The sequence below is a fragment of the Pangasianodon hypophthalmus genome, chromosome 9 (genome assembly GCF_027358585.1).
Source record: "Pangasianodon hypophthalmus isolate fPanHyp1 chromosome 9, fPanHyp1.pri, whole genome shotgun sequence".
NCBI classification, from domain to species: domain Eukaryota; kingdom Metazoa; phylum Chordata; class Actinopteri; order Siluriformes; family Pangasiidae; genus Pangasianodon; species Pangasianodon hypophthalmus.
In genome coordinates, this window is record NC_069718.1 from 3,948,966 (window position 1) to 3,970,410 (window position 21,445).

Below are 21,445 nucleotides of genomic sequence, written 5' to 3' on the forward strand. Positions count from 1 at the left end.
GTGGTGTAACTGCGCTAAATGGCAGTTTCTCTGGATAAGCGTTTCTGCCAAATGCCATAAAGGTAAAATAAATATATACAGTGTAATGTATGTGATGTCTCAAAGTTTCTTCCTCAGGTACAACCTAAACAAATGAAAGTATTACAGTATGACCAAGGTATGTGTCTACCACCTAAAAAAACATGACATGATTCTGAGGGTTTATGTCCATACAAGACCTAGAAAAAGCTTATCCACTGGCCTTTTTAAAAAAGTCCATCAAACTGCATCTCATTCAGAAAGCTGCTGCCAGGACACATGAACACATAACTGCAGCACTGAGATCCTTAGACTGGCTTTCCATCAGGTAGAAGGTTTTAAAATGGTAGACTTTAAAATGGTAAACAATATTGCCTATGCACTCACTAAAGTATATATATTGAGAGAGAAATGTTTCATTCATGTTTTACAGCCATATTTGATCACAGAATCACAGAAGGTAGTGATATCACTATTGCCTGTGGAGAAACAGCAACTTTTTTTTTTTTTTTTACTTCTGGACACAAGCACCTCTATATTAATGACTTACACAGCTGCCCATGGGGGTATAGCAGTGGTAGAGCATTTGACTGCAGATCAAGCGGTCCCCAGTTCAAATCTGGGTGCCCCCTGTCTGACCTGCCTCAGGATCCCTTTAAGTGATTTACACTCTACATTGCTAAAAGTAGAGTAGGATTAACCAAAACTATAATGATGTGTCAATGTCTCTGCCTCCACCTGGAGAGTAGCTCAGGCACAAGGCTAAGCTGGTTGTCCCTGTACATCATTCAGCCTGCACAAAACTATAAATAAAAAAATTGGAAATGGCCTGCAGTAACTACTGCTGAACATCTTGAGACTATCTACAATTCCCAGCTGTCCCATAACATGGCTCTATTCCTTGGCTTCATCAAATCTGAAACACACATTTTGACTACTTTTTTACCATCTGCCTGCATTTCTTTACTGTCTGCTTCACTTGTTTTTCCACCACTCCAACTAGTCAACATCCTCACTGTGGTAACTAGTGAATGTATTAATCTAACTGAGTTGTCTATACAACCCCAATATACATTTAAAAAAAACGTTAATTTTAATAATAGTTTCTGTAAGGTATTCTTGAGCAAGTCACCTGCACAGTGTCTAAGACTTTCTTTTGCTTTAAAGGAAAGCTTTCACTTTGATATCACATTGTATAAAGTGTACTGGAAAAGATGACTACTCAAATGCACATTTGAATTACAGGTCAACTAGTATAAATAAATAGCTGTGCAACTCCTAATATATCTGTTTTGTAAATATAGAAAATATTTAATGGTAAGAAATACACTCACCATTCTCTTTATTAGGAACACCTGTACACCTGCTCATTTATGCAGTTATCTAATCAGCCAATAATGTGGCAGCAGCACAATGCATAAAATCATGCAGATGCAGATACAAGAGCTTCAGCTAATGTTCACATCAAACATCAAAATGATGAAAAGGTGTGATCTCTGTGGCATGGATATCGGATCTCTTAAACTGTGGCATGGATGTTGGTACCAGAAGGACTGGTTTGAGTATTTCAGAAACTGCTGATTTCCTGGGATTTTCACACACAGCAATCTCTAGAGTTTACACAAAATTGTGCAAAAAACAAATATACAATGAAAGAGCAACAGTTCTGTGGGTGGAAATGCCTTGTTGATAAGAAAGGTCAGAGGACAATGAACAGATTGGTTTGAGCTGCCAGGAAGTCTATAATATCTTATATTTACATTTACATTTTTACATTTATGGCATTTGGCAGACGCCCTTATCCAGAGCGACTTGCTTTGAAGTCTATCAAAAATACATTATATAATCACTGTTTACAACTGCAGTGAGCAGAAAAGCATCTCAACATGCACAAAACATCAAAACATGAGGTGGACGTGCTACAACAGCAGAAGACCACATCAGGTTCCACTCCTGTCAGCCAAGAATCTGAGGCTATCATGAGCACAGGCTCACCCAAGAGTGTGAATCTGGAGGCTCTACTCACCCCTGGGCCAGTCACACTTTGAGGCACTACCCTCAAACTTCTCTTGTTATTCGTCAACATCATCCTATGGGGTCAAGGGTGAGATAGCTCATTGGCAGTGTCAAAGGGGAGGAGGAAGGGGGTGAGAAGGGCTCAGTCTGAAGCCTTCCCTACTGCAACTGATGCTATTGCTTCTACAGACTGAGGAGCACCTGGTTTCGGCAACCTTTCAGCTCAATGCCCATTATCGTGCTCAGCTTCCACTTCCACTCGCACCTACCTGCCTTGTTGTTCATGGGGGTATAGCTCAGTGGTAGAGCATGTGACTGCAGATCAAGAGGTCCCCAGTTCAAATCTGGGTGCCCCCTGCTTTGCAACATCTTTAACGCTACACCTTTAATATTTCAATGGGAATAACCAAAGCTATAAAGAATACACTGTCAATATTGTCAATACACTCCCTAAAAGTGATATCACTATTCCCTGTGAAGAAACAGCAAATGTTTTTAACTTCTGGACAGAGCTCATTGGCAGTGTCAAAGGGGAGGAGGAAGGGGGTGAGAAGGGCTCAGTCTGAAGCCTTCCCTACTGCAATTGATGCTATTGATTCTACAGACTCAGGAGCACCTGATGATGCCTGGATGATACGGGCAAGAGGACTCTGTGTCCCCCGTCCCAGGTTTCAGCAACTTTTCAGCTCAATGCCCATTATCCTGTGTGTTCAGGAATCCTAAACATCCCCCTGGCCATGGGGGTATAGCTCAGTGGTAGAGCATTTGACTGCAGATCAAGAGGTCCCCAGTTCAAATCTGGGTGCCCCCTGTCTGTCCTGCCTCAGTATCCATTTAAGTGATTTACACTCTACATTGTTAAACAGTTCTGTGGGTGGAAATGCCTTGTTGCTTCTTTTTCTTTTGCATTTTCTTACTTAATTCAGTTATCTTCGCTGCATAGTCTGCACAGCTATGTTCAGGTGTCTTGTGTTCAGTGTCTTTGTGTCTTGCATTCTAGTCCTTGCCCTTGGGCGGCAGACTGCAGACTTCCAGCTGCGCTTCCCCAGTCAGCAGAGTGTGAATCTGGAGGCTCTACTCACCCCTGGGCCAGTCACACTTTGAGGCACTACCCTCAAACTTCTCTTGTTATTCGTCAACATCATTGTATGGTGTCAAGTGTGAGATAGCTCATTGGCAGTGTCAAAGGGGAGGAGGAAGGGGGTGAGAAGGGCTCAGTCTGAAGCCTTCCCTACTGCAACTGATGCTATTGCTTCTACAGACTGAGGAGCACCTGGTTTCGGCAACCTTTCAGCTCAATGCCCATTATCGTGCTCAGCTTCCATTTCCACTCGCACCTACCTGCCTTGTTGTTCATGGGGGTATAGCTCAGTGGTAGAGCATTTGACTGCAGATCAAGAGGTCCCCAATTCAAATCTGGGTGCCCCCTGCTTTGCAACATCTTTAACGCTACACCTTTAATATTTCAATGGGAATAACCAAAGCTATAAAGAATACACTGTCAATATTGTCAATACACTCCCTAAAAGTCTATTCCCTGTGAAGAAACAGCAAATGTTTTTAACTTCTGGACACAGCTCATTGGCAGTGTCAAAGGGGAGGAGGAAGGGGGTGAGAAGGGCTCAGTCTGAAGCCTTCCCTACTGCAATTGATGCTATTGATTCTACAGACTCAGGAGCACCTGATGATGCCTGGATGATACGGGCAAGAGGACTCTGTGTCCCTCGTCCCAGGTTTCAGCAACTTTTCAGCTCAATGCCCATTATCCTGTGTGTTCAGGAAACTTAAACATGAACTTGCCCAAGGGGGTTTAGCTCAGTGGTAGAGCATTTGACTGGTTATCGTGCTCAGCTTCCACTTCCACTCGCACCTACCTGCCTTGTTGTTCATGGGGGTATAGCTCAGTGGTAGAGCATTTGACTGCAGATCAAGAGGTCCCCAGTTCAAGTCTGGGTGCCCCCTGCTTTCCAACATCTTTAAGTGATTTACACTCTACTCCTTTAATATTTCAATGGAAATAACCAGAACTATAAAGGATATTGTCTTAAAATGGTACTATAAGGTATCTCAGATCATTTCAGATCTCTGATCAGCTAATAGTGCCCAGATTTAGGACAAAACCTGGTGAGACAGTTTTCAGTTACTATGCTGCACTCAGCTGGAACAAACTGATTATATATATATATATCAGTGGAACAACTGCTCAGGTCATGTCTCCTCCTCACGAGCAGAGGACACTATTCGAACCACTTCCTGTTTGCGCCATATAAAAGGACATTTCACACACATACAGTGAAAAGTCTTGCCTCATTTCCTGTAAATTCTGACCTTTAGTCATGTGTTTGCTTTGCTGTGTATCTTGAACCTTACATTTTCGTTTACTCTTTTGGATTTAGACTGATGTTTTGACCTCGCTGTGTCTTGCCCCTTTTTGTTTGTCCTTCTCAATTGTGTTTTTGGATTGTGTACTATGTTTTGTTTTAATGAAACTTCCACACATGGAGCCCTTTTCTGAATCCTGTGTTACATTTCAATTCACCTGTGCTGAATATTTCTATCTACCTGTGCTTTTCAAAACCCTTTGAAAAGCAATTACATAGCCTTTTAGCATTAATGAATTATTTCGCTTTGTAAAGTACTCTGAATAATCTTGTATATGGATTTCTAGAAAAGGTCTTCATTGAACAGGTTCATTTCACTGTTCTGACACTGTGTTGTTTTGTACTTTCATATTGTTGTACTTGTATTTACTGTCATTTTATTTTGATACTGTATATTTTTGTGTCTTTTTGTAATTTTTGTAGACATCAGCTTGGGATGTCACGAACCAAATTTTTGTTGGGTAAAACAATAAAACTTGATCTTTTAAATCCTAGACTCTTGATTTTTGTTTAATAAGTTGTTTATCTTTGTTAATACATTTATATAATAGTAATGTGTAACTTGTGTAATTTTATGTAATTATTTAAAGAGTGCTGTGCTGTACTCTGTCTTCTCATAACAGGCACATGAGAAGGAATACATGGTTGATTTTGGGTTTGCTGTCCCTTATACTGATGTGGTTTATATTCCAACAATCAAAGTGGGTTGGTGTATGTTTTAAGGTTTGCTGTGGCTCTCTTTTCTTATTCTTCATCTCTTTGCTGTGCCCCATGTTGTTGCCTGAAAGCTATCTACTTTCATTACTTTGCTTTTTAAAAAAAAATTATGGTTTGATTGAGTTTCACACTCAGAGCATTTTGGCTGAACTTATTGAATATGTTTAACAATTAAAATATACTGTATAAGTGATACCTTGGCTTGGGGTTCATTCAGTCAAAAGTACCTATGTTGTGATAAGAAACTTATATTTACTGCATGGATATTAGGAGAAAGAAGGGACTAATTTCAAAAGGTTAACTTTGGAAAAAAAGCCTTTATTAGCCTTAATGGAAATATACAGAGATTCTTAGGATATATAGTTTGTAAGACAGATAAGGGCCAGTCTGATCATCTAAGATAAAAATAATAAATGGATATACTGTATTAAAAAAAAAATCAAGCATTAATAGCAGTGCTTTATATTAATAAATGCTTTGCTGAAAAATCTCTGATCTCCTAAAATTATTTTCTTAGTCTGATCAATGAAGGTGTAGCGGTTCAGTCTCTTCTAATCAGAGTTGAGTAGACCAGAGTCTCTTCCTGCCTGCTAGGCTCGATGGACAATCGCTCTGCCTGCAGCGACTGTAGCCAGGAGAAAGACCAGACCAGCCAAACCACCACCACCGAACATCAGCCCTCGCTCAACCCCACTCACTCCACCTAGAGAGAGAGAGAGAGAGAGAATAGAGAGTGTCAGGCCAACTCATTCAGTGAACTCAGTTTCCTAGAACACACAATGGCCTACAAACCTGGCCACCCTACACTTCCCAAAGGGTCATGCACCTTGCCACCAGACTTCTAATCAGTCACAAATGTCACCAGTCACCACCGGCACTATATACTGGACTCTCTCTCTCTCTCTCTCTCTCTCTCTCTCTCACACACACACACACACACACACATACATACATACAATCATTGTGAAGTAAATGCTCAGTTTGTCTGTGCATCTGATGTTTGCAAGCCTGCTATTTTCTGTGATCACTATTCTGGTTTTGACCGTGACTTTGTTTCCTGGTTTTTGTCTCCTGCCTTTGCCTAGTGTACTCTGCTGATTGCCTGACCTAAGCCTGTTTTTGACCCTGATCTTGTTTCATGTTTTGGATTGGTCTGCCAGCCTTTCATTCAAATGAGAATGAGAGAAAGAGAGAGAGAAAGAGCAACAGGATTATGCTACAATTTTTTTTCAACTTTTGTTACTTTAATGCATTTATTTTATGTAAGGAACCAAGATGCTCTAAAAAAAATTTCCCAGCTCATGATTTTGTTCATGTTTTGTCCCTGCAACAGTCGTGTAGCTGCACTTTTCACAACTGAGTGTTAAAAGTAGGGGCTGCATTGACTAGTCTACCTGTGGCTGCTATTGGGATCTTGACTAGTTGAATGGTGGAAAAAAACAGCAAGGCAGACAGTAAAGAAAGCAGCTAAATATACTTTGTTAGGCTGAAAATATTTCAGACTAGATGAAGCTGATTCTACAGTCAGCTGCATAAGACTTTGCTGGAAAACTTTCTTTTTCTTTTGCTTTAATGGACCATTAACACTTTATCACTTTGCATGAAGTGGAAAAGTGAGTTCAGTTATTTCTGTTGTCTTTTAAAACAAAATAAAATGTAAATAACATTCATGTACTGTGGCAGAGTGAACTTTCAGAGGTTGCACATCACTATCCAATCCCACTCAGCTAGTTTAGAGTCTGATTAGCGGTATGTGGCGGCTTAAAGGTGAAGAACCAGACTCGTTTTTAGATGAGCTGAAGATGCCGTTAAAACCTTCTGACGCTGATTTAGATATAGCATCCTCCATCCATCATTAGGCTATAAGAAGTTTCCAGGCTGCACTTTCAGTTTCAGAATCAACAATTCCAGCTCATGGGAGTGCATTTTAAGAATTGGAAAGTCCTTAAATAGTGCAACATGGTACAGAGGGTTATTATTTTACACATTTATTGCACAGATTTATTTATTTTTGTCGTATAATGTACAAAAGTGTAGCCTAAAAAAAGCAATGGAGCTGGAGATGTAATGTGTAGCCTGTGTGTGGCTGTAACTGAAATGTCATTTGGAGCATTGACAGAAATAAAACAGCCTTTAAATAGCAACATCAAACAACAGTTTTTGCTGTAACTATGAAAGAGATAACTAAACTTTACCATAGGTAAACCAAATATACTGGTCATCTAGTAAAAATGAGCAGTTTTGCAACACCTCCTTAAAAGGGAATATAAATGAAACAAATGTGGATGATATATTAAAAAAACATAGTAGTTAACTTTCAAGCTGCAGCTTAGAGCTTCAGTCTTTTAAATCTGATTTCTCTTCTCAGACATTTTACAAAATATTTTACAAAAAAATTGGGTCCCACACATCAAACCAGTATTCCACAGATCAGCAAGAACACTGATCCATCTGCACGACATGTTCTCATTGCACACTGGCCTGGTTTCCCTGTCATCATTCTTGTCCCCAGCACACCTATGTGTTAATACCAAGCAATGCTCAGTTTCTCTCATTCTTTGGGTTGGTTATAATTGAAACATTCAAAAGGATTAAACAGAAGAAGTATAAATATTTTCTCACCTTTTAATGGGAAGACAGTCAGATTGACCACTGGAGAATGCCTACAGTAGTAAATCCCCGAGTCTGACACAGAGGCATTCCTTATCACAAGTGATGAATCAGGTAATATAACATAGCGTTTGTCTGGATCACGTTTGTACATGATGGTGTTTTCTTTATCTTGAGTAAACAGGACGTCTAGTGTCTCTTCATTGATGCGTTTGGTCCAAAATGGAGTTTGCACACTGTAACAGTAGATCATGAAGTTTGTCCCTTCTGTGCGACTCTGATCAAATTGGGCTGCAGAAACATGAATGAAAGGTTAATATTACAATCGGGACAAGTCAGGAAAAATGAATTCACAGAGCTGGTAGGAAAGGAGCTGATCAGTAATCAGAACTGATTCCACCCACTGACTAATAAGTGGGCCTCACTTCAGCAGAAAGAAAAGGTTTTTGTTTTATTGTTGTTGTTTTTTTTAACATTACCAGAAGATACAAAAGGTGGAGAAAGTGAGGTAATGAAGTTGTTAAACTGGTTATTATTACACACTATCCATATTTTTACTGAGAAAAAAAAGCAGATTTAGTGACAACTAAACTAGCAGACTTCTATTAAAATAATTTAATAGGATGTGATTTTATAAAAGACATATGTATATATTAAAAAAAAACTGCTGATAGTACTGATAATAGTGAGTAGGTGCTACTGATACTAGATCATGGTGTGGACATTAAAAAAAATATATAATAGTTAAATGCTAATAATAATGTAAAGATCATCAAGCAGAAATACCAAGTAGCAGTTTTGTATTTCTTAGTCCTTTTTCACTTTAGCTGACACAGAAGCCCTATTTACTCCCTGCTGTGTGTGCCATGTGTTCAGACTGTGTGGGTTTGCATTCAGTTTTTTTTTATTTTTATTTTTTATTAAAGCATGTGTGAACTTTGTTTCGGCATTCTTAAAAAAGAAGTTTCCACTTCCGAGCAGACATGTGTTTCACTCATTTTGAAAATAAATAAAGCTAAAAAAAAAAAAAAAGCATACTTGCTATTAATTCTGAAATGATTAGCATTGACATACTTGACGTAGACATTTTACTTCATTATTGACTTATTTTGATACTGAAAAACAAAGTGTTTTAAAAGTGCATTTGTAATAGCAGTTACAAAATGTATCACATTTTATAACTGGTATTAATAGAAAATAATTTTGTCTCTAAATTTATTTAGACTTTTTTGTGTGTTAAGGTAGGTTAAGTTAAAGAGTAATGTAGGTTGGTGTCATGTTGATTCAGATCTGGGGTTCCACTGGCTTTTGGTCGGTTAGCCATATGTGTCAGGCAAATTCCACACGAATATGCCACATAACTCCCAGGTATGGGCCACATTTACATTTACAATATGCGTTATTTCTGGTAGAGATGTAGCTGTGTTACAGCATTGCTCTGATGCTCTGATATGAAACGGTCTGTTTCTGGCTCAGTCCTGGGTGTGATTTGGCTGTGTTATTGTGCTATGTTGTTGCTATCATTATATTTCTTATCATAGTGATATTTATGAGATGCAAAAAAAATGGTATCTGAGTAATTATTGTCTATATGAGCTTGAAATGAGAGACTGGAGTCAATAATCACACCAGAGTCTTTCACTGCTGCACATGATGGAACTGAAAGGCCATCCAGAGTTACTATGTGATCACAATGCTTACTTCTAGCTGCATGTGGTCCTAGTACAAGTACTTCTGTCTTTTTTGTATTAAGCTTCTGAAAAATATAGCTGTGCGTCATAGGCATGACAGTGGAAGCTAATAGCATGTTTATAAAAAACAGTACCAAAGAGATACCATATATAGAGAAAAGAGCAGTGGGCCTAGAACAGAGCCTTGTGGAACACTATACTTCACTAACTCCAATAACATTTTCTAGTCTATCTAGAAGAAGATTGTGATCAATCAAAAGCTGTGCGAAGATAAAGGAACATAAGTGAGGTAATTTACCACTGTAACCAGCGCTGTCTCTGTACTGTGATGAGGCCTAAATCCTGACTGAAATGAAAGGTTTCATTGTCAAGAATAAGCTTTTCTAGGTTCTTAGAGATGAATGGGAAGTTTGATAATGGCCTATAGTTTGAGAGCTGAGAAGGATCAGGGATACATATTCAATGGGAATATAGTCGATAGTTTTTATAATTGCTAATTTAAAAGATTGAGGTACTAACCAATACTAAGGGAAGAGTTTATGAATTTTTAAAACAGGAGTCATCATTCACTCCAATACGTGAGCCAGAGGACAGCTGCTAATGTGGCTCACATCTATGCCAAAGGAAATATAAACGAAGAAAGGAACTTAAATTTAAAAAAATATATATGTTTACCCACCACTTAATGGAGTGACAGTCAAATTCACCACTGGAGAATCTTTACAGTAGTAAATCCCAGAGTCTGACAAAGAGAGATTCCTTATCGCGAGAGAAGAATCAGGTAATATCTTGAAGTGGTTGCGTACATCGAGTTTGCATATGAAGGAGTTACGACCCTTATTTTGAGTAATGTAGAGGGCCATTCTCCCTTCATCATTGTATTTACTCCAAGTCACTTTCTCCTGATTTTCACAGTGGAGGATGATGTTACTTCCCTCTGTGCAATTGGCTGTCAACACATGATTGAAAGGACAATAAGTAGGTACAGATAGATAGATAGATAGACAGATAGATAGATAGATAGATAGATAGACAGATAGACAGATAGATAGACAGATAGACAGATAGATAGATAGATAGATAGATAGATAGATAGACAGATAGATAGATAGACAGATAGATAGATAGATAGATAGATAGAGCTATTTAAATAATTTTACTTTTTGTGTAGCAAAAATGTATTATATTTGAATGTACTGTATATAAATAAACGTAAAATATGTTTTTGTATAAATTAATTTTATATATTTTGTGCTTATGAGCAGCCCATTTATCAATGTATGATATCTTTTACTACAGAGCCGAGCCACAGTGCAGTGCCCTAGTGCCCATTCTTCTCAGTCCACATAGGAACATGTGTGCAATTGTAAAGGATTAATCTTATGGTGTGACTAATACATGACTAATAAGACTTTTTTAATGATATTCCTGGTCCAGAGCAAATAATCCTGTGCAGTAAAAGGTACTGTTTTTTCCACCTACATCATAGCAGCATTCAGAATCAAAACATGATGATGTAGTTCTTAATACCAAATTAATCATTTACAGAAATGTTTCCCAGTTTTTAAAGCAAATAAAAGAAAGTGTTTTGAACATATGGTTATCAAAATGGGGTCCAGAGACCCCCAAGGGTCCATGACGCTCAGATGAAACGTCCGTAATGTTTTAAATATTTTATACTCTGGTAGGAATTACAATTCACCATCACCAAAATTATTATATTTCTATTTCTTTTAGTTCTTGTAGTTATTATCCTGTTTGACAGGTCACTTGAATTGAATGGGTTTAATCCAAATGTAAAATAATGTTAATGTTAATGTTAATAAACGTGTTATTTGATTGGAATAATATGTGGCATCAATAAATAAAGCCAAACTGTACACATTGCTGTACATATATGTAATAAGCCTAATATTTAAATAGATAAATTATGTTAATAAAAATAGAATTTGTTACGTATATGTGTGTTAGTGTGAGTGTGTGTGTAGTTGGGGGTTAGATGCACTACCACTGCAGTATTTTTATTAGTTCTTGTCTTACCTGTGGCTTCTCTCATTGCAGATATAGCTGTGTAGGTGTTCATCAAGGACTTTATTAAAACTAGAACATAGAACAGCCATCATTTATCGTTGTGATAATTTGATCGAATAATAATAATAATAATAATAATAATAATACACTGGTCTTATTCACAACATCATTTAACTGTCACAATATATTTATTTTCACATTTATAGTTGTTTGGCAGAATTAAATGCAAGCTCCGTTTTCTGGACTTTGGTTAGATTTTGACATATAAATGTATATATAAAAAATATATAAATATATACAGTATATATAAAAATAAATGCATCTAGATGTAAAAGTTGTAAGGGTGGCAGCCCCCTAAATTTAAAGAATGCTTTAAATTAATTATTAAATTTAATTAAATTATTCAATTAAATAAAATTAATGTTCGGGTGCCAGACAGGATAAGCCTGCCGCAAGTTATCACTCCAACCTGGAGAAGCTCAAAAAGCCACTGGTTACACAAACACTCAAAATAATGAATTGCAGTAACACAAAAGAGCAATTGCAATATATATATATATATATATATATATATATATATATATATATATATATATATATATATATATATATATATATATGAGGACATATACATATTCTTTTTTTTTTGAAGGAGACATCGCTTTGAGATTTGTTAAAGCTCCTAATCTGTCGAATCTAGGCCATTTTACAGCATTCTCTTGCTTTTGATTTCAGCTGGGATAGATGATGAAGAATATCGTAAGATGGAATGACTGGTGAAAGGTTTTGGCCATGTAGTACTTTGTCCTTTGGCCCTTGCAGTTTCCTCCCCAGATGACACGCTGTGGGGGACATTCCAATGGACTCCTGCATGGCTGAATTAATGGCAAACCGGAGATGAGTATTGATCCCATTTCTTGTGGTTATCATCCACATAGGAGGCAATCATGCCTTTTAAGGTGCGGTTTACTCTCTCCATCATGTTTGTTTGTGGGTGATAGGCAGTTGTTAATTTTGGTGTAACATTCCATTTTGCACGCAACTCCTTGAATATACAGGAAACAAACTGGGTACCTCTATCTGACAGAATGAGGTCTGGGACACCGCATCGAGTAAGGATTTCTTTCCGGAGAAGTGTCACTATGGTTTCTGGCCCAGAATGGGAGGTCATGTAAGGCATGTTCAGCTGTTCAAAGGCTTGTTGGCACTGTGGTGACCAGTGAAACACATTTCTCTTTTTTTTCAAGGAATTGATGGGCAGTGATCTCAGTGATCCTGGAGAAGTTTGGTACAAATCAATGGTACCATTCGGCTAATCCGAGGAAATGCTGGAACCTTTGAGGTTCACAACATGACCAAGGAAAGTTAGTAAGCTCTACATTTGTGTTCCTAGTGGAACCTAGTAGAACCTCACCATTGGTCAGATAGACAGGACCAAACGACCAAGGATGGAGAGCGTCTTGTGGGGTGAGCTCCTTCCAAAGACTCTCATGGATAAGTATGTATCTTGCCCCTGTATCCACAATGGCTTTTCTTTTCCAGGCGCCAAGACCGATGGGGACAACTAATTGTTGAGCAACCGATTTAGAAGCAATGGCGGTGATTCTCCCAGGGCTTGCTGCTGATGGGAGGCTGGTTGGGTTGAGGGGAGGTAAAATGTTGCCAGTTGCCAGGTGAATGATCATCTTTACAGTGCCAACACTGTACCTGGGGCTTATCAACGGGTCGGGTAGAGGTGGGTCTTTGTGGCATTGGATGATGTTTAAAGCCCATATATCCTTCATATTGTAGCTGTTGCTCATGGCCCTTCTCCAACTGATGAGTTTTACTAGCTTTTATCAGCAGTGTTTACCCGACTGAATAGTTGGCTGGTGGGTAAACACTGCTGATAAAAGCTAGTACAAGTTTTACTAGCTCTTCGACAGTGTTTACCCGACTGCATAGTTGGCTGGCGAGGTAAGGCTTGATGTTCTTGAGAATCATCTTCACCATTTCGCTTTCTGTTAAGGTGAAGGCAAAATCTCTGATGGTTTCCTTCTCTCCCTGTGTCCTAGTTCAGACTCACTCAGCCAGTTTGTCTTCATAGTCATCATCATCAAGGCAGAGAAGAAAGCTGATTGAAATCCATCCCATGTTATGGAGGATCGAGCAACTTCCCACCAGTCACGTGCCATGCCATACAATACAGTGCGGAAGGTAGCCAAAATATCCGCATCTGCCAGAGGGTGTAATGCCAAAAAGTCCTTACAGTGGACTAGGTACAGCAAGGAGTTGGCGTTGTCAGATGGCCTTCCAAAGGTGGGAAATGTTAGTGTAATGTGGTCACTTTTGATAACAGGTGTTGTGTGAGGTGTTGGTGCAGTCACTGGAGATAGAGGTGAGGGAAGGGTAGTATTAGGAGAGGGTGGTGGTATGCTTCTCTTTCATAAGTCTGCCCTTTCCTGTGCTTGAATGTTACATCTGTCTGCCATTTCAAAGTAAAGAACAAAAATATCTGACCACCTGCATTTCTTCAGTCTTTTTTATCAGACAGCTCTTGTTTAGTAAACACTTGCTGGCTGCCTCAAAATGAAACTAGAGAACTGGGTCAGTGGCTTTAAGTGGTGGCTGACTTTAGCTGTGGTTATTCAGTGGGTTCTGTTCTTGTCTTTCCAGGACACACAGTCAGGCATGGTTTTTATGGAAACTTACACTCTTCTGCTTCTATACATCTTCTCCAAGCAACCCTATTTCTTAAATTCAAAAGAAAATTCTGAATGTCAGTTCTACCTATGGAATAAACTTGATGACATTTTTAAAAGTAAATGCTAAGAGGTTGAATAAAATTGCACATTAAATACAATGATTTCAAGCTTTCTACTTAAAGTGCTGGAGAAACTATTTATCTTTATGTGGATTACTAAGTTAGCTGGATTGGAAAGTTGTTGTCTTGATGTTGTTTAAAAAATACTAGTATTTTATCTTCAGCATATTTAAAATAAATGCAAACAGTAAATGTGATAAGGTGCCTACACTGGGATGCCAGACATTTAGGTACTGGGTGAGTGAACCTAATAAACTAGTAACTGTTTCCAATTTTCTCAAATTTCTCAATTTTCAGTTCTCTTAATGTCACATAATAAAAATAATAAAATGAATGATTAAAAAATGTTGATGTGGAAGCTTCTGTATAAAGCTGACTAAATTATGCTTGCTGATAAGGATCATAAAAGTCCCCTCAAATACATAAAGTTGCATGTGCAGCAAATCAGGACAAAAAAGCAAAGTAGTTTTTCAATAGTGTCTAGACCACCTCATTTAAACACAAATCTATCCCCCAAACAGTCAGGGACAGAAAATTGGTGTGAAGAAGTAAATAGGAGTTGCTAAATTTGCTGCCAAATATAATACATTGTAACATACACTATATGGTCAAAAGTATGTGCACCCCTGACCATCACACCCATATGTGTTTCCTCCCCAAACTGTTGCACAAAGTTGGAAGCACACAGTTGTATAGAATGTCTTTGTGTGCTGTAGCATTACAGTTTCCCTTCACTGGAACTAAGAGGCTCAAACCTGTTCCAGCATCACAATGCCCCTGTGCACAAAGCGAGCTCCATGAAGACATGGTGTGTGAAGGTTGGAGTGGAAGAACTCGAGTGTCCTGCACAGAGCCCTGACCTCAACCCCACTGAACACCTTTGGGATGAACTGGAACACCGACTGAACCCCAGACCTCCTCGACATCCCAACATCAGCGCCTGACCTCACTAATGCTCTTGTAGCTGAATGAACACAAATCCCTACAGCCACGCTCCAACATCTAGTGGAAAGCTTCCCAGAGGAGTGGAGCTCATTATAACAACAAAGAGGGAATAAATCTGGAATGGGATGTTCAACGAGCACATATGGGTGTGATGGTCAGGTGTCCACATACTTTTGGCCATATAGTGTAAAAGCAAGAGACATAAAGTAACATAGTCATGAGATACTAAATTGAGGTCATGAAAATGTATTGTTTGCACAAGATGTAATGTATTTTATCATGTTTTTAATTTGGTATTTTGAGTTTGAGTCAAATGTTTTAGTTAATTTGATGCACACTCCTGTAAAGAAAACATACCCACATTTTGAATGATAAGCTGACCAAACACTCATGATATGCTAACAGCTCACTTCTAATGATATTCATCATTTCACCCATAAAAATGGGTCCATGAGATAAATGTCTCTAATTAAGATTATTATGCATCTCCTCCAATCTCCTTTGAGTGAAAAAAAATGTTACTGGCTTTGAATGGACAATTAATTAATTAGTAAATGTTGTCATATTTCCGTGTTTAATATTGGCCTCGAATGACGTTCCATAGTGTTTTTACAGCCGAAACATAAATTTCAGTGTGACATACTGTGGTTATATCAAAGTGTCAGGCAGTGTCACTGGACTTAATACTGTTAATCACTCAAGCTGATGACATGAGCATACTTTAGACAAGCTCCACCCCATGCGATCTTGTATAACTTCAGAATAACACTTACAGTACGTCTATAAGTACGTCTGATGTCTAACCACAGATGTGTGCAATTTCAGTATTAAATCCTCCTGCATTTAACTGAACTATCTATATGATCCAGTGTCCATGAAAATATCCCTAGAATTTAACCATAATTATTTGCACATATTAAACCAACACACTTAATACCGACGTACGCCAATTTAATTTTCTACTTTGGTGGTTAAAAATTAAACATAAAAAAAAATAAATAAAAATGCAAAAAATATTCACCCACCTTTTGATGGTATGACTGTCAGATTGATGAGTAGATCAGCATCACAGTGGTAAATTCCAGAGTCTGAGACTAAAGCATTCTTTATAAGGAGTGATGAATCAGGCAACACAATATATCGGCTGTCTGGACCACGTTTGCATATGAAGACAGCTTGCTCTTCTTCATCAAAATAAATGAACTCTCTCTCGTTATCTGTGTGTTTTGTCCAGAAGACTTCCCTGTCCTCGTCACAGTGCAGTCTGATATTCCGCCCCTCTGTGCGGCTCTGACTGAATCGGGCTGCCAAAACATGAAAATTTATTAATTTTCCCAAAACAAAACACATGCAATGTATATTAATATAGAAACTGCAATAAAGCAAACAAAAACAAACTGTTTGACCAGGGCCACAATCTCCATACTTAGATTACTCAGTTATCTGGATTGGATTGTTGACTTTATCTTGGAATTGTCCATTCTTCGAAGTTTGCGTATTTGCGAACATTGTCAGAGTTAATTTACACACTCAAAGCGAGGATTTAAAACTGTAATTGTGCACATCGATATTCAGACTTCAGATGTAATTACAGTTACACACAAGCTGAAGAGAGGAGCAGTCCAGCACCACTATCTGACAGTTTGATGTAACCACAATGCCACACTGAAATTTATGTTTTAGTTGTAAATACACTAAAAATGAGTATGTGTACTTTTAACAGAGAGTAAACCATTGACAAATATTTGATCACATGCATTTCTTCAGTTCAGTACACCTGCTGGCTGTCTCAGAGTGAAACTGGGTCAGTGGCATTATGTGGTGGCTGATTTTAGTTATTCAGTTGGTTTGAAACCAACAGTTTGAAACAGGTTAAAGCCTGGGTGCTATTGTTGTCTTTCCATGACACACTCTCGGGTGTAACGAGGCAGAAGCTCATACAAATGCAGGTAAACAGCAGCTTTATTGAAGACAAAGGCAGACAATTCTAAAACATAAGGCAAGAGCGTAGTCGAGAAACAGGCAGAGGTCAGGTGATTAGCAAACAACGTGAACTAGGCAAGGCTAAGGCAAAAAAACGTGAAGCACAAAACAAGATCTGTAAGCAGGAAGACTATAACAATACAAAGGCTAGTAACACCTGGAGAGAATCACAGAGCATACACTTTGCAAGGTGAGTGCGGATTGAGAGTCCTTGTATACTATAGTCTGTAATTGTGAACAGATGTGTGTAATCAGTAAGATGGTGAACTCGAACGTGACAGTCTCTGTTGGTGCTGGATGTTGTAGTCCGGATGTAGTCCGCCATGTTTGTAGGCCACATTATACTCTGGGTAGTGTAGCTGAACGCCGTTTCCAGCATTGACATGATATCAGGCATGTTTTTGTGGAAACGTACACTCTTCTGCTTCTAATCATCTTCTCCAAACCAATACTTTACATATTATTTAAAATACTCTTATATTTTACTCATGGAATAAATTTTCAAAGTTAACAGGATGTGCTGAATCAAGTGTGGAAGCCATTTGTTATATTAAACCAAATTTCCAGTCATGAATGTGATAATTACATGTAGTACTATACATATATGCAGTATTATACATGCATATTACACTTCACAGCAAGGAAAAAAGCTTCAGTCTGCATTTTTATCCCTTTTTAAAGGAATTAAAGGCGAGTGCTCCTGTTTAAAGGCAGTGGATTAGATGCTGTTGGAGAAACCCATCTGTGAGGTTTTTACTCAAGAAAAATCTGACAATGCTGGACATGTGAACTACAGTCGATGCCAAACTTTACATACACCTAGGCCAAAGACATTCAAACTTCATTTTTCACAACTCCACACATTTCATGTTACTATACATTTCCTGTGTTCAATCAATTCGGGTATCTACTTTATTTCTATAAGAAGGCATTTCAAAATAATAGCTAAGAGTTGGATTTATTTCCAAAATATATCATGCCGTTGCCTTTTAATGGCTTGATCTTGAATCAAATGCTTGTTGTAGCTGTCCACAAGTTTCTCACAATACTTTGGTGGAATTTTTGCCCATTCCTCCTGACAGAACTGGTGTAAATCAGTCAGGTTTGTGGGTTTGTGGGCACACTTTTTCAGTTCAGTCAACAAATTTTCTATGGGATTCAGGTCAGGGATTTGTGATGGCCACTCCCATACTTTCACTTTGTTGTCTTTAAGCCATTTCGTTACATCTTTTGAGGTTTGCTTAGGAACATTGTCCTGCTGGAAGACACAGTTTTGACCAACTTTCTGGCTGATGTCTTGAGATGTTGCTTCAGTATTTCTAGATAATCCTCCTGCCTCATAATGCCATTTATTTACTGAAGTTCACCAGTCACTTTTTGAGCAAGCCACCCCGGCAATATGATGCTGCCACCCCCATGCTTCAGTTGGGATGATGCTTGTCAGATTAAAAGCATCATGCCTTTCCCTCCATACACAGATAGTGCTTATCATTATGGCCAAAAAGTTCCATTTTTGTTCCACCTGACCAGAGAACACTCCTTCACTCTGGATTTTTAATGTCAGTCTTGGAGTAGGGGTTTCTTCCTTGCATGACAGCCTTTCAGGCCATGGCCAAGTAAGACTCTCTTGGTGAGTTGATGGGTTGATGATGTACATACTTTTGCACCTGATGCCTCAGTTTCCTTCACCAGTTCCTCTTTTGTTGTCGCTGTCAGTTGAATCTTTCAGACCAAAGTTCGTTTATCCCTGGGAGTTAATTTGTGCCTCCTTCCAGAACATGGTCCCAAGAATTTTTATATTTGAATACAATTTTTCTGTACAGATGCTCATGGTACCTTCAGTTGGAATTGGAATTGGACTTGTGGAGGTCCACCGTTTTTATTCTGAACTCTTGGCTGATCTTGGGTGGTATCAAGGGCAAAAGGACACGGTCTGTAATGGTGTAAGCCCTTTTACAGCCACCAGTGAGCCTAGGTGTATATTAACGTTTGGCCTCAAGTGTATATGCACGTGAAGGTGCAAAGCCTTACTTCTGACTGAGTGAAATTTTGTGGTATTTGTAAAGTTCTTCACTGTGGAGTAAATTCACGTGCAAGCGTTAGTGCTCAGGAGAGGTGTAGTGTCAGTTACATAGTGAGTGGGACCTGATCTGTGATAAAAGTGAACTTTTGCTAGTCAAATTTTATATGCTTTTGATCAGAGCAGTCTTGGCTTGTTCCGGTCTAAGCGAATAGCCTACATATTCCAAGTGAAATCAGTTGTTTTCTTGCATTAATTAAAGCAATAAAAACAGAAAAGTTTTTAATTACTTGTTTATAATATGGGGTTTTGAAAAAAAAAAAGATGTGTTCATTAGAAAAAATATTGTGGGCAGCTACAAACAGAAACCACTATGGTAGCAAGTGAGAGCGGTCAGAGGAAGTGGTCATTTTTTCATCTGAAATGAATATTCAAATTGCGCACATGGTAAACTCTGTATAAAGTTTGGTGGGTGGACAAGTCACTAATATTTATTTCTAATGAAGCTACCAGCAGATGTTTGCTCATGAACACATCAAAACAAGTTAACAAAAAGCATGCATGACAAATGAATGTTCGCAGAAAAGCGAAATGAAATAATCATGATTCACATGAATAGCAAAAACAAAAGAAATGGCCTTGCTGTTCCAATAATTTTGGAGGGTTGTATTGTACACATGATGTCTTTATTTGAGTTCATATGTGCAATTTTAGGTCATAACATTGTGAAATGCATTTTCACACATTTATGATAATCACACAGGAAAAACATACGATCATGATGAAGATACAATGTAAACTGTATGTGACTTTTCCATAAGGGTAACTCAAAAAACTATACATTTTGCACAGAATAAACGAAAACTGTTAATACCATGGGATGCTGCATTTCAGCCCTTCTTTGTCATATGATGCATTCTGATAATACTTTAATAGAAAACATGTTCACTGACCTGATGATGGAGTCACAGTCAGATTCACCACTGCATAACCACTGCACTGGTAAATCCCTGAGTCTGAAAGGGAGAGACTCTTTATCAAGAGTGACGAATCAGGTAACACAGAGTAGCGGTCATCCAGATAACGTTTGTACATGGTGGTATTTTCCTTATTCAGAAAAATATAGAGTTCCACTTTCCCATCAACAGTGCGTTTGCTCCAAGACACTCTCCCTTCATTTTCACAGTGGAGGATGACGTCAGTCCCCTCTGTGCCATTCTGGCTAAACTGGGCTGTCAGAATAGAAATGATTTGTTTCAACAATATAAATTTTCCCTTATAAAATACAAACACAGATTTAAAAAAAAAATCTTTGAAAAGCTATCTGTCCAAGCCAGCACAATGCTACAGAACTACAGATTCATCAAATGACTAGAAAAGGCGTCAGCATATAACTGTGATAAGAACATGTTGACCTCAAATTACATATCCACAACAACTCAACTAGAAGAGCTTAAATATGCATTCAATTCCTTTTTTATTCATTCACTCATCTTTAGAAAGTTTTTATCCTGCTCAGGGTCACACTGGATCTGGAGCTTATCCTGGGAACACTTGGCACAAGGGGGGAAAATACACTCTGGATGGCACACACTGATTCATGCTTAGGGGTAATTTAGCATAGCTAATCCACCTGCTGTCATGTATTTGGGAGGTGGGAGGAAACTGGAGAACCCAGAGGAAAGCCAAATAAACAGAGGGAGAAAAACTCCACAGACAGTAACCCGAGCTCAGGATCGAACCATGGAGCTGTGAGGCAGAAAAGCTACTCACTGCACCACCACTACTCACTGCCCACTTAAAATATACAAACTCCTTCAAATTATATTTCCAGTTGCGACACATTTATGTCTCCATAAAAAAGCACAAGACAAAAATTATTGTAAATCATTTTACAACTTTCTTTTTGTTCTAAAACACAAAGACAGAAACTACTGTAGTACTTGATAAACTTATCCTTCATTCATCTAAATTCAGAAGAGTAGGTTTTGTAATCCATTCTACTTACCAGACTGAGCAGAGAGCACACACTCCGTGAGCAGGAGAGAGAGAAAAGTATAGCACTTCATCACAGTCTTCTGTCTCACGCCGAGTAGAAAGTGATAATGATACGATTTCAGAAGTACTTAACTATAAGTGTGGGAGAGGATGTGGTGTAAATAGTGGATGGAATAAAGCTGCTGTGGTCCAGGTCAGTGCATATAGAGGTTACTTTGCTGTGTTACTTTGT

At 38.4% G+C, this 21,445-nt stretch overlaps 1 protein-coding gene and 4 non-coding genes across 5 annotated transcripts; 4 read left to right on the forward strand and 1 right to left on the reverse strand.

Moving 5' to 3' along the window:
* The first annotated feature begins 2,319 nt into the window (after nucleotides 1-2,319).
* trnac-gca (transfer RNA cysteine (anticodon GCA)) lies at nucleotides 2,320-2,391 on the forward strand. The gene has a single exon. It is a non-coding gene; the product is annotated as a tRNA-Cys (tRNA).
* Nucleotides 2,392-2,773: 382 nt separating this feature from the next.
* Nucleotides 2,774-2,845, forward strand: trnac-gca (transfer RNA cysteine (anticodon GCA)). Its single transcript has one exon. It is a non-coding gene; the product is annotated as a tRNA-Cys (tRNA).
* A 546-nt stretch (nucleotides 2,846-3,391) lies between these two features.
* trnac-gca (transfer RNA cysteine (anticodon GCA)) lies at nucleotides 3,392-3,463 on the forward strand. The gene has a single exon. It is a non-coding gene; the product is annotated as a tRNA-Cys (tRNA).
* A 461-nt stretch (nucleotides 3,464-3,924) lies between these two features.
* Nucleotides 3,925-3,996, forward strand: trnac-gca (transfer RNA cysteine (anticodon GCA)). Its single transcript has one exon. It is a non-coding gene; the product is annotated as a tRNA-Cys (tRNA).
* Nucleotides 3,997-5,429: 1,433 nt separating this feature from the next.
* Nucleotides 5,430-21,290, reverse strand: LOC113523817 (neural cell adhesion molecule 2). Its single transcript, XM_026909878.3, has 7 exons — nucleotides 21,224-21,290; nucleotides 20,169-20,447; nucleotides 16,238-16,516; nucleotides 11,474-11,533; nucleotides 10,113-10,382; nucleotides 7,755-8,033; nucleotides 5,430-5,835 (listed from the first exon to the last, which is right to left on the reverse strand). The coding sequence occupies exons 1-7, from the start codon at nucleotides 21,282-21,284 to the stop codon at nucleotides 5,723-5,725; spliced, it is 1,341 nt and encodes a 446-aa protein (XP_026765679.3). The 5' UTR covers nucleotides 21,285-21,290; the 3' UTR covers nucleotides 5,430-5,722.
* Nucleotides 21,291-21,445: the final 155 nt, after the last annotated feature.